Source organism: Primulina tabacum, chromosome 18, assembly GCF_025594145.1.
Source record: "Primulina tabacum isolate GXHZ01 chromosome 18, ASM2559414v2, whole genome shotgun sequence".
Taxonomy (NCBI): Eukaryota; Viridiplantae; Streptophyta; class Magnoliopsida; order Lamiales; family Gesneriaceae; genus Primulina; species Primulina tabacum.
Genome location: NC_134567.1, coordinates 19807662 through 19820418, shown reverse-complemented (window position 1 = coordinate 19820418; position 12757 = coordinate 19807662). Strand labels below are relative to the sequence as shown.

At 40.3% G+C, this 12757-nt stretch overlaps 1 protein-coding gene across 2 annotated transcripts; it reads left to right on the top strand.

The window, feature by feature from the left end:
* Positions 1-8384: 8384 nt before the first annotated feature.
* On the top strand, positions 8385-10539 carry LOC142533851 (uncharacterized). 2 transcript variants are annotated; one of them, XR_012816831.1, is made up of 2 exons: positions 8385-9083; positions 10311-10539. XR_012816831.1 is itself a non-coding variant. In XM_075640761.1 (1 exon), exon 1 carries the CDS (start codon positions 8649-8651, stop codon positions 9030-9032), a length of 384 nt encoding a protein of 127 aa, XP_075496876.1. In that variant the 5' UTR covers positions 8385-8648; the 3' UTR covers positions 9033-9217. The 2 variants fall into 2 exon arrangements, 1 of the variants encoding a protein (XP_075496876.1); XM_075640761.1 differs by lacking the exon at positions 10311-10539 and having other exon boundaries at positions 8385-9217.
* The last annotated feature ends 2218 nt before the right edge of the window (positions 10540-12757 follow it).

Genomic DNA, 12757 nt, shown 5'->3' with positions numbered 1-12757 from the left:
CACACACACTTTTATTTTTCAGATTTTTAAAAGAAAGAAAACTTAGGGTTCTTGAGAGAACAAGCAGCCGCCCCCTTCCCCTCTATTTTCCAGCAAGTTTTCGGCGATTTTATTTCAAGAAAATCGTTGCACAATCGTCCCGGATCAACCTCGCTCCTATCTCCGCTTTGGTGACGTCGTTCGATATTTTTTTATATATCAAAAGACACGTATATTCTGTTCTTGATGCATCGATCATGTCATATTATGCGTGCGTTGTTATTTATGCGTAAAACCATGTGTGCGACGTGTAGAAGTTTGAGCAATTGTGTTGGGATCACTTTTGAAACCATTTTAGGAATCAAAAATCACGTTTTACTGTTCTGGTTGAAACTGAGAATTTTCAGTCGAGATTTTGAGAAAACTTTCAACCAGAAAATTGTAGAACTTTTTGATGCCTTCGATTTGATATAAAATTCGAGATTTTTGGGTGAAAATTGAGTGAGTTATGGTGTTTTTCGTGAGACTGCTCAAACTGTGAATTCCAGAAAATTTTGTTATTGATGCGTTTCTTGAAGTTTTTTTGTTGCAGGCTTCGTTGGGGATCAACGGGCGATCGTTGCTATGTCTAGGTATGATTTTTATGATGTTGGGTTGGTATTTGGATCACCGTTCATGTCGTTAGGCACCAGGTTGAATCAAAAGTCGTAGGGAGAATAATGGTGACGAATTTCAGGTCGTGTCGTTGTTGTTGTTGATTGTTGCTCCTGGGAAATATTTTAATGGCTTACTTGGGTTGGTACAATGCCGTAGCGTACAAGGATGTGTCTCGGGGTATTGATCCGTGGTCATTTGGTTTGGTTGGGGAGAAGGAAACATCACACTAAGTTTTGCACGCAGGTTTCGTCGTTCAGTGTCTAGCCGGACCCTGAAACTGGGGTCCGTGCCTTTGTTATTCCTTCAGTGTCGTTTTTGCGAGTCAGCACGGACCCCTACACGGATGAGGGCACTGGGGTCCTGTGCCTTTGTGTTTCACTCGATGTATGTTTGCAGTGTCTACACGGATGTTCACCCAGACCTCTCCACGGGGTCCGTGCCTTTGTTCCTTCAGGAGTGTCATTTTTCCGCACCTACACGGACCCTTACCCGGACCTAGAGACGGGGTCCATGCCTTATTCTTCTTCACGCACATAACTTAGCGAACCTACACGGACCCGGGGCCGGACCTGGGCACGGGGTCCGTGTACCTTCAGTTTTGGGTTAAATTCTTTTATCACTTAAGGTTCGGTTCGAGGTTTTATGCTATGGTTTAACACGATGTTTTACAAGGTCGAGTCATGGGAAAATCTAAAACATCCTAAGGGATAGAATGAGCATGTGAGTAAGCATGATTTCGAAGTCTAAGTTATGCAAGTTAGGTATGAAATTTCATGTCATTATGTGCAGCAACGGCCCCAGTCGGAGTCCAACGAACCCCACAACGCCAAGTAAGTATGTGTGACGTGCAAGTAAATATTTTAAGTTTTTGAGGTATGCTAAATGTCTTGTGACCAAATTATGTTTATGATTGGAAAGCGTTAAATTATGAACGTGGACCAATCCGCCCGTTAAATTATGAACGGGTTAGATCGAGGTTGGAAAGCGTTAAATTATGAACGGGGACCAACCAGCCCGTTAAATTATGAACGGGGATCTCATGTTTGTGGCAGTGGATACGTCCCTGTCAGCCCAGTACTGTAGGTTTGTCTGATCAGGCATTTATTATGTTATGGGTCACTTGCTTTGAAACATGCCTCTACGCAAAATGATGAAGTTATGTATGTTCTAGTATGCAGTATCTTTATGACAAGTTTTCACATTATGGCACGTCTATGTTACGTATGTATGTTCAAGTTTTAGTACGCAAATTCAAGTTCAAGTATGTATGTTCTATTTTAAAGTTGCATGCGATTTTATTATGCAGTACTCGCTATTTCCCAGTTTTTACGTGTTGAGTCTTTAGACTCACTAGACTTGATCGATGCAGGTGAGTATGTTGATGAGGAGACAGGAGGTGGCGACCAAGGGGCAGGCTTGGACTGAGCGGGAGGCTAACCCGAGGACCGCAACGTTTATGTTTTTATGCAAATGTTAATTTACTTTGATTTCATGTTTTGAGGGAAACACTTTGAGCAAACCTTTTGTGAAAAAATTTTATTGTAGTATTTTGAACAACCATGTCTTATGGGGGACTTGGTTGGGATATTTTATGGCAGACTTTGAAGGTTATTTTATGTTTAAGAAAATTTTAAATTTTTCCGCAAATTTTGAGTATGAAAAGTACGGTACTTTACAGTTGGTATCGGAGCGGTGTTCTTGTAAAGGGTTACGCCTACCGCCAGCCGCAAGAAGCTCACGAGGTCACACCTCAAGTCTGTAAGTTTTAAAGTTTCAAAAATTTATGCTACGTAGTATGCATTGAGCCATGATTTCAGCATGTTCATGTTTAAGTTCAAATTTCGTGCATCGTATGTCATTTATATCATATTCATGCATGTTGGGTTTACATGTTGGGTAATTCATTGGAACAGTATGCCTCCTAGACGTATGATTAACCAGGAAGCTAGGGAGGAGGACAGAGAGCCTCGAGATGAGGGAAGAACCAATCCTCCACCACCACCTCCAGATATGCAGGCGCAGATGCTTGCTGGTATGACGCAATTCTTTGCACAGTTTGCGAGGAACCAGACTGCTGTAGGCCCCGAGGAGAGGCCTAGACCAGAGGCAGTATATGAGAGGTTCAGGAGGATGAGTCCGAAGGAGTTTTCGGGTACTACTGACCCGATGGTAGCTGAGGGATGGATCAAGTCCATTGAGGTAATATTTGACTTTATGGAGCTGACTGACGCTGACAGGGTCAGATGTGTTACATTCTTGCTGTCAGGGTCAGATGTGTTGCATTCTTGCTGTCAGGGGATGCTAGATTATGATGGGAGAGTGCATCAATGGCAGTAAACTTGCGGACTCTGTCGTGGAACGGATTCAAAGAGGTGTGCTACGCCAAGTACTTCACTGAAGAAGTACGCTCTCGTCTGACCAGGGAATTTATGACGCTGAGACAGGGAGACAGTAGTGTGGCAGATTTTGTCAGAAAGTTTGAGAGGGGGTGTTACAAAGTACCCCTCATTGCGAATGATGCCCAAGCAAAACTGAGGCATTTCATGGATGGACTGCGGCCGATCTTGTGCCGTGATGTGAGAGTAGCCGGCCCTACTTCGTATGCCGTCGCAGTATCTAGAGCTTTAGCGGCAGAGCAGGACCAAAGAGACATTGAGGCTGACAGACAGAGCAAGAGGCCCTATCAAGCGCCGCAACACCAGCAGCAGCAGCATCAGAGGCCCCAGTTCAAGAAACCGTATCAGGGACCGCCAGGGAAGAAGCCGTATCATGGACCACCAAAGGGCAAGGGTCCAATTCAGCAGCAGGGGGCGCCTCAGAAGCCCGTTGCTTACCCAGTGTGTCCTAAATGCAACCACCAGCACCCGGGGCAGTGCTTATATGGATCAGGCAAGTGCTTCAAGTGTGGAGCTAGCGACCACATGCTGAAGGAGTGCCCGCAGTGGAAGCAACCGACTCAAGGGAGAGTTTTCGCCATGCATGCTCAGGAGGCGAACCCAGACTACACTACTGACCGATAACCTTTTCTACCTAATCTCAGTATTATTTTGCCATGCATGTGGAAACTTGCTTGGGATTATTAGCGTGCCAGTAATATTTTGTGTGACATAGGATATGGAGTTCTATTATGCTTTAGGTTACTGTTTGTATGTTGGGGATATAAGTTTTGTGTGGTGCTAACGTATCTCAGGAAACATTTTTGTTAAGAGATTATCCACAACTGCACTGATAGACTCAGGGGCCACTCACTCCTTCATATCGGAGACTTTTGCTAATCATTTGGACCTCAAGTCCATTGGCCTAGACGTGAACTTTTCAGTGACATTCCCATCAGGGGAAGAGCTATTAGCTACCAGTGTGGTCAGAGACATCGATCTAGAACTACATGGCCACCTAGTATATGCCGATTTAATCCTATTGCCGATGCCAGAATTCGACATCATATTGGGAATGGACTGGCTGACTAAGAACAGAGTTCTTATCGACTTTTAGAAGAGGTCAGTGTTAGTCAGACCATCGGGCATGGAGCAGTTTCTTTTTGAGCCAGCCAGGTGGAGGAGTTTCCCGCAGTATGATCTCTTGCATGCAGGCACGGAGACTCATTTCGAAGGGGTGTCAGGCCTTCTTGGCCAGCGTTATCTCAGCACCGGACGTGCCCACTCCTTCTATTTCAGGGGTACCAGTAGTCAGGGATTTCCCAGACGTCTTTCCAGACGATGTCGCAGGCCTTCCACCAGATAGAGAGGTGGAGTTTGCAATCGATCTCATGCCAGGCACAGTGCCAATCTCTAAGGCACCGTACAGATTAGCTCCAGCAGAGATCCGCCCGAGTTTCTCACCGTGGGGCGCACCAGTGCTCTTTGTGAAAAAGAAAGACGGAAGCATGAGACTGTGCATCGATTACCGTGAGCTGAACAAGGTAACGATCAAGAATAAGTACCCGTTGCCTAGAATCGAAGACTTGTTTGATCAGTTACAGGGAGCTACCGTGTTCTCTAAGATAGATCTTCGATCAGGGTATCATCAGCTGAAAGTGAAGGATGCAGATGTTCACAAGACAGCTTTCAGGACCAGATACGGGCATTACGAATTCTTGGTGATGCCATTTGGATTGACAAATGCTCCAGCTGTTTTCATGGACCTCATGAACCGAGTATTTCAGCCGTTCCTCGACCAGTTCGTCATAGTATTCATTGACGATATTCTTATATACTCGAAGAGCCATGAGAAGCACAGCCAGCACTTGAGGACAGTTTTACAGACCTTGCAGAGCCGTAAGTTGTTTGCAAAGTTTAGTAAGTGCGAGTTTTGGCTGCAGAAAGTTGCATTTTTGGGGCATATAGTATCTAGCAGTGGAATCGAGGTGGATCCAGCGAAAGTAGCAGCTGTTAAAGAATGGGTTGAGCCAAAGAACGCATCAGAAATCCGCAGTTTTTTGGGTTTAGCCAGTTACTACCGTAAGTTCATTCGGGGATTTTCATCCATAGCAGTGCCACTCACTTCCCTGACCAAGAAGAATGCTAAATTCATGTGGTGTGATGAGTGTCAGAAGAGCTTTGATACGTTGAAGCAAGCTCTTATTTCTGCGCCGGTGCTAGCCATGCCGTCAGGGCAAGGAGATTTCGTATTATATACCGATGCATCTAAGCTCGGGTTAGGCGCAGTATTGATGTAGCAGGGTCGGGTCATAGCTTATGCTTCCAGGCAGTTGAAGGTGCACGAGAAGAATTATCCGACTCACGACCTGGAGTTAGCCGCCGTTGTCTTCGCACTGAAAATTTGGAGACACTACCTATACGGCGAGAAATGCCAGATTTTCACCGATCATAAGAGTCTCAAATATTTCTTCACGCAGAAAGAGTTGAATATGAGACAGAGACGGTGGTTGGAACTTGTAAAAGATTACGACTGCGAAATTAGCTACCATCCGGGAAAGGCTAATGTTGTCGCAGACGCATTGAGCAGGAAAATGGCAGTTGTAGCTCAGTTGTCAGTGCAGAGACCTCTTCAGTCTGAGATTCAGAAGTTTGGTCTAGAGATTTATCGTGAGGGCAGAGCCCCTAGGCTGTCTAATCTGATTTGCTAGACCGTATCCGAGCAGGACAGTCTTCAGATGAGCAGCTACAGAAATGGAGACTAAAAGATGAAGCCAATGGCAGTGTTCTTTACACAGTGACAGACGGCATTGTGAGATACAGAGGTAGAATGTGAGTGCCTAGTGGTGAATCGATCAGACAGGATATTTTGACAGAGGCACACGCATCTCCGTATTCTATCCATCCGGGAGGTACCAAGATGTATAAGGACCTCCAGATTTTGTATTGGTGGCCAGGGATGAAGAGGGACATCCGCCGATTTGTGTCAGAATGCCTCACTTGTCAGCAGGTGAAGACAGAGTATCAGAGGCTAGCAGAAATGCTTAAGCCACTTCCTATCCCATAGTGGAAATGAGAGAACATTACTATGGATTTTGTGGTTGGGTTGCCGAGGTCAGTCAGAGGATCGAATTCTATTTGGGTTATAGTGGACCGACTCACTAAGTCAGCGCATTTTCTACCATTGAAGACGACTTTCTCCATGACGCAGTATGCGGAGCTTTATATCAGAGAGATAGTCCGTCTACATGGATTCCCAGTTTCAATTGTGTCCGACAGGGACCCGAGATTCACATCGTCCTTCTAGGACCCGAGATTCACATCGTCCTTCTAGAAGAGCTTACATGCAGCCATGGGAACAAAGTTGCTTTTCAGTACAGCTTTTCACCCGCAGACAGATGGTCAGTCTGAGCGAGTGATTCAGATTTTAGAGGATTTGCTGAGAGCCTGCATGATTGATTTTCAAGGAACATGGGAGTCTAGACTACCTCTAGTGGAGTTCACATACAACAACAGCTTCTAATCATCAATTGGTATGGCTCCCTATGAGGCGTTGTATGGGAGGAAGTGCAGATCACCAGTTCATTGGGATGAAGTTGGTGAGAGAGCAGAACTTGGTCCAGAGATAGTTCAGCAGACTGCAGACGTGGTGGTCAAGATTCGTGACAGAATGAAGACTGCCCAAAGCCGTCAGAAGAGTTATGCTGATAAGAGGAGGAGAGATCTCGAATTTGCCGTTGGTGATCACGTTTTCGTCAAGATAGCACTTATGAAGGGGGTGATGAGATTTGGGAAGAGAGGCAAGCTGAGTCCAAGATTTATTGGACCGTTCGAAATTTTGGACAGAGTTAGGGACATTAGCCTATCGTGTTGTCCTTCCGCCGAATCTGGCCGGGGTGCACAATGTGTTCCATGTCTCGATGCTGAGGAAATATCTGGCTAATCCTTTGCACATTCTGAGTTATGAGCCGTTGCAGCTGACTCCAGACTTGTCTTACGAGGAAAAACCAGTCCAAATCCTAGACAGGTAAGAGCGTAGGCTCTGGAATAAAGTGACTAAGATATGCATTTATGAACTCCATCATTACAAATACAAATTAGATGCAATTCATTCGAATTGTAACAAGATTTGGAGTTAAAATCAAGCCGCACGTACGCATGTACCTAAGCTGTTTGGTTCCAAATCATTTTTTTTTAAGATTCAAATTCTTGAATTGATTTTATGGATATCTCAAAATAGCAAATATTTAGTGGGATTGGGTCGTAACTCATAATGATTGATGGTTTTAATGGCAAACATAGAGTTGGCCTTTTGTATTTATCCTCATTGGACCGATATTTTGGGCTTATTACCTTTTCCCTGAAGTCATTAGTTTTGGCAATAACAGGAGAGATCGGTTGTATTGTTGATGGATTGGGTCACCTATAACCAGACTTTGTTCACCTACTAATCAACTATTCCGAGAAATTTTGGTAATGAGTTCAAATAAAGACTTCCAATGCATTTGAAGAAATTAGAGACATTTATGGAACAAGAAGTGATTAAGAGCCAATAATACAACTCAATCAACCTCAACTCATTTTTGTTCTCACAGATTCATCCAATTTGTGAGCCTTATGTTTAATTATAGTTATTTTTGTTTATGTGAGAGTTGATTTGTAAAAAACATGGTGCATGCTGCTTTTGTATCCCACGAGAATGTAAATTGTTATATGATCTTTCGATAACGACAAAAGCTGAAAAAATATATAAATCGACGGTGAATAAAGTCAGTGCATTCCACGTTGTCGACTTTAAAATTTTAAGGCCGAGAAAAATATGAAACGTGTATGTCTAAGACTCTAGGTTGGGTTACGTAGTTAGAGAAGAAATACAAATGTTTTATGGTCGAATGTCTATAACAAATTATTGTATTCTTTTATGTTTTTAATTACATACTTTTATTCAAAATATTAATACGCAAGAAAAGTACTGAACAATGAATAAATAAATAAAAATAAACTGCATAAGATATCGATATTATACAGAAAAAAATCGAAATAAAATCAAGATCTATAATATTTTAGATTGTTTTTTTTAAAAAAATATTTTCTCTGATGATAGAAGCTTCGAGGATCACGATAAATGATTATTTCCATGATACAATGACTAAACAAGTAGTAAGTTAGCACAAAATTATTACATCCATGAATTGAAGACTGATCAATGCTATTTTTTACTTTGATTATTTTCATTTTTTTTAAATTTATGCTTAAATACATATAATCTAACCTACAAGAAAAAATTTTAAAATTTTAATTACAAATTTAATTTTAAAAAAAATCCCCAGTTTTTAAATTAGAAATTATATTCCATTTAGAATAACTTTACCCAATCTTTTGAATTGAAACGGTTTGCAGAAAAGGAACGGAATAAGCACATTGTTGACATCTTCCACAAGAAATTCCTCACTTTCTTGAATACGCCCAAATCATTTCCCACCAATGAGAGCAAAACCCTAGAATGGAAAATCTTGCACTTTTAATCCAATTCCGCTGAACCCAGAAACCATTTTCATCGCTATCGTGGAGAGGTGCGAGTCAAAGGATATATTTTTCAATCGGTTAGCTTTAATTGATATCTTAAAGATCGCCGATATGCAGTTGTTCGCCGAAACATCTTACTCGGTTTTATTCCTCGTTGTTCTTCTCGCCACCCTTCTCGCTCCCACTGTCCGATCAGACGCTGATGTCATCAAACAGCTACCTTCCGATCCACAGGAAAATGACCTCTGCCCGTCGAATACGGACCAAAATTCATGCCCGGTGAAATGTTTCCGGCCTGATCCGGTTTGCGGGGATGACGGCGTCACCTATTGGTGTGGATGCCCCGATGCTCACTGCGCCGGAGCACGCGTCAAGAAATTGGGAGTTTGTGAGGTTGGCAATGGCGGATCGGGCACAGCGGGACAGGCCCTTTTGTTGGTTCACATTGTTTGGCTCATATTACTCGGGGTGTTTGTATTGTTTGGGCTTCTTTGATTTCAGGGCTTCTCTGAATGCGTTGTGTTGGACTATTTTGTGATATTTGAGGTTAGAGTTCGATTTGAATTTTGATGTACTTTAGCTGAGTAGATGATTCTTTTCTGACATTCAGAGGATATTTCTTTCTACTTGTATGGTTTTTTATGTGTTGACGAATGATTCAGATTCTTTTTCTGTATGTATATTTATTGGTCCTGTCTGTCCAATTGCATCAACTAATGGCTATTTCTAATTTACTTTCTAAGTAACTTGAAAGTGCTTTGGCTTTGGAACTGTGGGCTGTTCAATTTGTTGTGGAAAGAAAGCTTTAGTGCCGTTTTTTAAGCCAAAAGACTGAGATTATGATTTATAAGGTGTTCAGACAGAATGCTATCAAATAGAAAATTGTCCCAAATGTTAAATATGTTTCCATTTTGATGTTTGAAATATCCACCTTGGATTTGATGAACTGGGTTCAACTATGCTCTCAGAAAGAAAATAGATAACTTTTTAGTAATATTCATTCGGTTGGAACGGTTATAAGCGAGATAAAGCGGTTTCTTGCCTTAGATCAACGCCATTTGAATGCAACATCCTAAATAGAATACCCGTAAGTGGAAAAGAGACATCTTAATTTTTTTGGTTAGGTAGTGAAAGAGCAAAGATTTTGCGTAGAATGGTTCTATGTTTCAAAAATTTGTGCAGTAGTTTTGTCGGCTCCCTCTTTGTCATTTCTGTTTCCGAAGTGTAGACCATGTTGGCGTAATTGTGAGCCGAACTCTCGTTTAAGATTCACTTCCTTGCTACTGTGTTCTCTTCTATTGCTCTTGCAATATCAAGATCATGTTTTGGAAGCACTGAATAAGAAAGGTTACGAAGAGATGTAATGTTATTGTTGAATGAGGGACAAAATGATCTTGTGTAGATTTCAGGCTAACCAATGAATAAGCTGTTTGACAAAAACACTGCTTTGCTTTTAATCCTGTTACTATCTTGTTATTATTCGATGTACATTGTCGTTGAAGGTATATAACTGATGTATCATTTGTAATACTCTACGAGTAATCTAGTGGATCTAATATAAAAATTTCACAATGGGCCGACCTCCAGCCAAAGATTTTGAGATTATATATAGTTACAATGTCAATATCCCGCTGCTAAATAACATTAGCATTTCTTGCATATCTGAAAAAGTTCCATGATTTAGCCAGATATTTAAGCATTTCCACTGCCTGTAGGCTGCCTGTTTATATGCTAAAGATAATGTCTTCTTTGATTCGGCTAAACTGTTTTAAGGTTCGGCCATAACAAACTTGATCGTACCCATCTTTTTTATGAGCGTACTCTGGCACCCGCAATGTTGTAAGAGAAAGACATGGGAAGGAAGGGAATGTGCGTGTCGTCTCGCCGTTAAAGTCTTCTGAAAATCTTTGTGATTTTGTGTATTACTTTGTGAGAGGATGGATCCTGGAGAACGTAGGTGAGTGAAGTTGGTTAAATTGTAACTTTTCCCCATGCTTTGCAGAAGAGAACACAAAATTTAATGGATTTATTTATTATGGGGGTTCTTTTACAGACAAAAACTCATTGCATGCATTTGTGGTTATTATTAGTTTCTCCTTCTGATGTTAATAAATAATACAACAGTAATGGCAGCATTTTTATTACAGCATAAATGCACATCCAATTAATGAACATTTGGTGAAGTTCAGCTGCAACACATAAATAGAATGGCTCATTTTGAGTTAGCTGATCCTCCAATTTGGCCATGTTATTTATTCATCAAGCTGTTACATCAAAAATAAAAGAATAAAAAAGAAAGTGAATGCATGAAATTGTGTGGAACATTAGGGTTGCTGTTTGCTTTTAAGAGGATTGGAATTTTTTTTGGTGGGTTAGCAATGGTGAATTCAAGGACCACACACCATCAATTTTTGAAATGACCTATGAATTCAATTAAATTTTTTTTAAAAAATAATAATTGAACATTAAGTTTAATTGTTGATTCAATTCAATAACTCTATGATCTATTTTCCCAAAATATTCATAAATCAATTGGTACACGGCTTAAATTTTATCTTCACACAAAATTCATCATAAATATTTACTTTATATAATATATAAATGTATCTGAGTGGTTATTTGTAACTTACCGTATTTTTAAACATACTTAAAATTTGCGAAAAATAAAAATATTCTTAGACAAGTAATCATCTTTCAAAATACAATACAAATAAAATGTTTGACAAAATATTTAGAATATAACGAGCTTGCAAAAGTACTTGCTTTAAGCAACATGAAATAATTTCTTTAAAAATCAAAGTAATGAATTAACATGCATAAAAATCCTTGAAAACTAAGCGATCATCGGGTTAGTACACCGCACAGTTCGAGCCAACTAACTAATCCCCGCCTCTCGTCTTCTCAAACTCGTCCTCACCTGCATCGATCAAGTCTAGTGAGTTTAAAGACTCAACATGTATAAACTGAGAATAACAAGTAACGTATCATAAAACCACGTGCATTTTAAAGTAGCTCATACATAATTTAAAACTTGAACAAACTTACATAAAACATACTCGTAGATATGCCATAATTTCATAAACATTTTCATAAACATACTTGAATCATACATACTTAAACATGCATCATCATTTTGCATAGAGATATGTTTCAAAGCAAGTGACTCATACATAAATGTGTCTGATCAGACTAAACTACGGTATTGGGCTGACATGGATGTCTACTACCACATACATAAGATCTCCGGTCATACTTTACCGGGTGGATTGGTCCCTGGTCATAGTTTACTACTTTCCAATCCCGATCAAAACCCAGTCATACTTTACCGGGGTGGAGAGGTTCTCGGACACGTTCTCGGGCTTCCAAACTAGTTCATAGTTGGTCACAAGATATTTAGCATACCTAAAAAATAAAACATTTTCTTTTTGCACGTCGAACACACTTAAAAACGTCGAGGGCTTCGTTGGAACGCTCTGGATATGCTGCCCTAACCACAACAGCAAAGATTCAGGAGATCCCAACGAAGCCTGTAACCAAAACTTGAGAAAACGTGAAGAACATGTACAAATTTTCATAACTTGAGCGGTTTTACGATAAAAATCATATCTATCTCATTTCTTATCAAAAAATTACGAATTTACTACCGAATCAAAAATAACACAAAGTACTACAAATCGTATGCTGAAAAATATTTCCAGAAAACCAAACTATAAGTCGTAGAATTCAAAATGACATATGGTGACGGGTTTTGTGATACAGAAATTTCACAGCTTGTGCGATTTTACGATAAAAATCATATCTTCCTTGTTTCGTATTAGACAATTAAGAATTTGCTATCAGATCGAATATAACGCAGAGTACTACAAATCATATGCTGAAAAATTTCCAGAAAACCAACCTATAAGTCGCAGAATTCAAAATAACAGAGGGTGACGGGTTTTGTCACACAGAAATTTCACAGTTTGAGCAGTCCCACAAAAATGATCATAACTCACTCGTTTCTTGTTCAAAAATTACGAATTTAATGTCAAATCGAAGGGTCAAAAGATACTACGTTTTATATGTTTAAAGTTTTTCCAGAAAGTTGACAGAAAATTCACAGTAAGCAAAATGACAGCAAACTCGGTTTTTGAGATCTAAAAATCGTTTCAAAATCAATCCAATCATTTTTTGCACAAACTTTGTATATCACACATGAATTTTTACACACAATAAACATC